Here is a 5,000-nt window from a genome sequence, read left to right as displayed (position 1 = left end):
TTCCGTTTTTATGTTAATAATCAGGGAAAAACATTCCGAATTGCCTCAGATAGCAGTTAAAAACCAGACAACAATGTAAAATCTCTTCAGAAACTTGAACATGATAATTATGAAAATAATATTCAGCACATCTACTGCACCTGATCATTAACTGCTGAGTGGAACAAGGCGCTTAAATAAAATCAGAATTACAGAATCAGTGTGCTGCATGTTGCATCTTAATCTGGAAAATAAAAGCCGTGCTGGATATCATAGTATGTAATAAAATATGTTTGTGGCAATGAGGTTCCTCTGTTGTTTTATAGAGACAATTAAGCGAGAGAGGAGAGAGGAGAGAGGAGAGAGGAGAGAGAGAGAGAGAGAGAGAGAGAGAGAGAGAGAGAGAGAGAGAGAGAGAGAGAGAGAGAGAGAGAGAGAGAGAGAGAGAGAGAGTGAGTCCACAGTGTTGCTCCAAAAGAACTCCAAAAGACATTGGAGAAAAATTCCAACTGCAAGATTAAGAAGGACACATTTACAGCAGTTTATTTGGAGGGAATGGTGACAAAAAAGATGCTGTAATGGTTTTCTTGTCATCTTTTCCGAGTGACTGAGCTCGCATTGTGCACATAAAGTACTCGAATCATTTTCCTCCTTCTACAGTCAATTTCCACCCAGATCTCCTGTCGGATCAGCTCAGCTCATCCCCCGTTAAAGCTGCGCAGGCTTCGTGCAGCACCATGACGGCGTTCACCTCCAGATTTCACGTCTGGGAGAATTAAAATTCTGGCTGATTATCATGTAGAGATTAGTGTGTTTTTATTTTTGAGGAGTATTTGATTACAAGCTCGTAGTCGGAGACATGAATGCAGAGAGATGCCGTGGCTCTAGAAAATTACATTTTCACTCAAACGAACAAAATGACTTGAATAAAGATTTTGTTTTGGTTATTTAGTGGTTTGTGTTTACATTTACAGCATGTAGCAGATGTTCTTATCCAGAGCAACCTACATTTATCTTATTCATACAACTGAGCAGCTTTTAGGGGCCTTGCTCAGGGGCCCAGGAGTGGCAGCTTGGTGTGGCAGGGATTTGAACTCAAGACCTGTGGAGCCAAAGTCCAATGCCTTAACCACCAAACCACCACCTCCATCACATTCACATTTCCTCAAGCCTCATCCAGAGCAACTTACAGTTATCTTCTTTATACAACTAACCAGTTGAGGGTTCAGAGCCCTACTCAATGTTTAAACTTCTGATTGGAGTTCAAATCCCAGCACCACCAAGCTGTCACTGATGGGCCTTTGAGCGAGGACCTTTACCTGGTCTTTTGTATAAATGAGATAACTGTAGGTTGACCTTGATAAGGCCGTCTGCCAAATGCCATTATTGTGAACTGATGTGAATGTTTTGATAAGGAAGTGCTGGCTGGTGGTCAGGAGATAGCAACTGAGGCAATTTCGGGGAAAAAACATGATTATGTGAAGACTCGAAGTATTCGCCTCATCACAGCCGTAGTGCTTTCGATTAAACGGCTTGTTTGTTAGGAGACAGAACCAACGATATACTGCACCTTCAAACATACGACAAAGTGATTGAACGAAATTATGATAATATACTTGAACTTTTTCTTGCATTTTGAGAGCCTTTATGATCTCGAGTGATGCAGCTGAGGATGAGGTTCAGGCTTATGGGGCACCTTATCATGAAGTTTCATTGCTTCGTGTTTTACTTAATGACGGAATCAATGTGAATCAATACGAATCAGTGTGAATCAGTGCGAATCAATACGAATCAGTGTGAATCAATACGAATCAGTGTGAATCAATACGAATCAGTGTGAATCAATGCGAATCAATACGAATCAGTGTGAATCAATACGAATCAGTGTGAATCAATACGAATCAGTGTAAATCAATGCGAATCAATACGAATCAGTACAAATCAGTGTGAATCAATGCGAATCAATACGAATCAGGGTGAATCAATGCGAATCAGTGTGAATCAGCGCAAATCAATACGAATCAATGCAAATCAGTGCAAATCAATACTAATCAGTGTGAATCAATACGAATCAGGGTGAATCAATGCGAATCAGTGTGAATCAGCGCAAATCAATACGAATCAATGCAAATCAGTGCAAATCAATACTAATCAGTGTGAATCAATACGAATCAGTGTGAATTAATACGAATCAGTGTGAATCAGTGCAAATCAATGCGAATCAGTGCGAATCAATACGAATCAGTGTGAATCAATGCGAATCAATACGAATCAGTGTGAATCAGTGCGAATCAATACGAATCAATGCGATTCAGTCCACCCTCGCCTTTGCGAAGCTTCTTTTTTTCATTTTTTTTTTTACCTTTGTGCCCTCTCTGGTTAGTCTTGGATCTCTGTTGAAGAACATACCGTTAGCACAACACATGTTTCTTGTGTAGACCACTGCTGAACTACTTTTTCAGAATGTTCCTGTTTTTATCTTTGCATGGTACATAGGAGCCCAGAAATAAGTTGTTGTACAGAAATAAGAGATGATTTCCTGCAACACACTGTTCTGGAATTGCCTTTCTGTGTGGAGGTTGCGAGAACATGCCAGGAACCTGCACCTGAACAGTGCGGGTGGAAAAGCTGTAAAATGATTAGCTTGTCCTTGGAAGTGTATTAAAAGTCAGAGCATTAGCAGAATGTTGTGTATCTGAACTCCGTCAGTGCGCAGCTGCTCCACACGGTTCAGTGGCTTACTCTGGAAACTTGAGACCAATCGCACATTTCTGGATCAATTCATCCCGGGACGCATGCGATCGAGATATATATATATATATATATATAGTGTATTTATCTATCTGTTGTGGTTGTTCACCCAATTATAATAAAAAATTTTTTCTAATGAACATTTCTATAAAAAATTTTTATAACTGTGTGTATGAAGTGACTGTTGATTATTTTTGTCATGTAGATGTTTGATATTTAAAACCACTTCATGTTGCTCTGAAGGTCAGGACATTCAGATGATGACTATCGATCGAACCAGTGTGTGATTGTGTATTCTGCAGGTTCGAGTAATGGCTCGGTGCTGGTGTATAACCTGACGAGTGGTCTCCTGCACAAAGAGCTCAGCGTGCATTCATGTGAAGTCAGGTGAGGAGTGTTTCCTTCTCTTACTTTTCATCATGTGAGCATCAGAGTTGCATATAAAAATTCATGCATTTTATTTCTTTATTTTTTGTAATGTTAAAATTTTTTTTTTAATAAAAGAAAGAGATTTTTTCAGCACCAGTCAGAGTTCAGTTGTGCCGTTATATCGACGGCGCCGGGTTTCTCAGTGCTCCTGCATTTACTGACTTTTCAGTAATCATCACAGGGGGTGAGAGAAGAATGACAATAATAATGACCATGTGCAACGCTAGGTTTGAAAGAGATCTGACGTAGTGCAGAAGCTGTCAGTGTTGAAAAGAAAAGCCCATAATAAAACCTGAGTGAAAGTCGAAAGAACATTGCATGGTCGGCCCAACTCTGTTTTTTTTTTTGTTCTCCTCAATTTGGTCTCCATCTGCCAGCTCTTCCTGATCAGACCATAAGCCAGGGTGAAGGCAAACACATACCTTCTCTGAGATACAGCCAACTTTCAGCACCTTTTCGAACTTCTGCTCATGCAGCAGGACACATTTCTGAGAAAGTGCTATCTGCTGTCTTCTGCACAAGCGAGCTCACACGTGATTGGCCAGTGTTGCTGTGATTGACAGGAGAGAGATCCCGCCCATGCAGAGCGTACAACCAGTTTACCTCGTTTTTGGTTCTGTCTGGATCAGAACCCGCTTGCTTTAGACAGTAATGCATTTCTTCCTGTTGAGCAGAATATTCATAAATGATGTCTACAGGAAAATTTGCTCATTTTGATTGTAGTTTTTTTTAGAGAATGGTGTATGTTGGATATTTTATACAGTGAAGATTTTGATGGGTGCTGGTGATTCTGGAGGAAACTGTTGGTGTGCTCAGTGTACCAGTGTGCCTGCATCTATAATTACATATTAATAATTACATATTACAATGTGAAGCTTTGTGAAGCACACTCACCCCTTTTTTCTTTTTTTTTACTAATATAGACTTGTTAATGTTCCACCATCCCACCAGGTGGTTCCACCTTTCCATCAGCTCAGACAACCGCAGCCAATTACATGCAGAGTAAAGCGCTATCAGCCCTCTTCCACATACACGAGCTTACAATCGACTAGTGTCTCCGTGAATGACAGGGAAGAGGCCGAGTAAAAAAAAAAATAATTGGGGCTCGTACAAATCCTTCGTACAAATCCGAACTTTACTAGCTTTCTGCCGCAATATAACCTCAGCCAAACCAAGCATTAGCATGGACAAGCTTAATCCCGGTCCGTGCTCATGTGCAGAGCCGCGGCGTATCGGAAAAGCCTCGGCCTCATTCATTCCCATTCTGTTAATGAGCACGCCTACGATTTCGACCCTCATAATGAAGCCGGGAGATCGAATCAATTAAGTCGTTAAGACACTGATTAGAAATAAACACCATCTATTCTCTCTGTGTCTCATTAGTGACGTCGTCCACGCAGCCGATTATTCAGCTCTGTACCTTCGACTGATGCTTAAAGTCTGGGAGAAGACAATTAAAAGCTCTTACAGCTCAGAACATACAGAAATTACAGTGTTCAGATTTACAAAATAGTAGCATAGAAACGTAATCAATCAATAAATAACTCAAAACAATCGGTAGTTTAGGAGCAAGTGCTAATTTTTTCCCTGTCATTATTCTGAATAATGCAAATGTTTTTCATGAAAATTGGGACTAAAAAATAGAGATTCTTATTACTCTAGAATCTTTTTAGATTAGTTTTTATTAAAGAAATGCGTACGCAGCCTGTTGTTGTTTCTCTTATAATAATTTTTGCTTTAGCATTTATCTTTACATGGGTTCTAATGGAAGATCTCCTGCTATTGAACACTTTTGGGATGAATGTGAACTCTGACTGCACCCCAGGAACCTCCTCAACCCT

The 5,000-nt window shown here is 40.1% G+C and overlaps 1 protein-coding gene across 2 annotated transcripts in view; it reads left to right on the top strand.

Moving 5' to 3' along the window:
• wdr11 (WD repeat domain 11) overlaps window positions 1-5,000 on the top strand; it is a 62,715-nt gene that overhangs the window by 21,085 nt on the left and 36,630 nt on the right. For both annotated transcript variants that reach the window (XM_083539107.1, XM_083539106.1), the window contains exon 11: window positions 3,033-3,117. In XM_083539107.1, the coding sequence (XP_083395233.1) occupies window positions 3,033-3,117 (85 nt within the window). The remainder of the gene's footprint in view (window positions 1-3,032; window positions 3,118-5,000) is intronic.

This window comes from Silurus aristotelis, assembly GCF_946808225.1.
Source record: "Silurus aristotelis genome assembly, chromosome: 4".
Lineage (NCBI taxonomy): Eukaryota > Metazoa > Chordata > Actinopteri > Siluriformes > Siluridae > Silurus > Silurus aristotelis.
The sequence above is the reverse complement of the archived record's forward strand: the minus strand, read 5'-3'. Positions and strand labels throughout refer to the sequence as shown.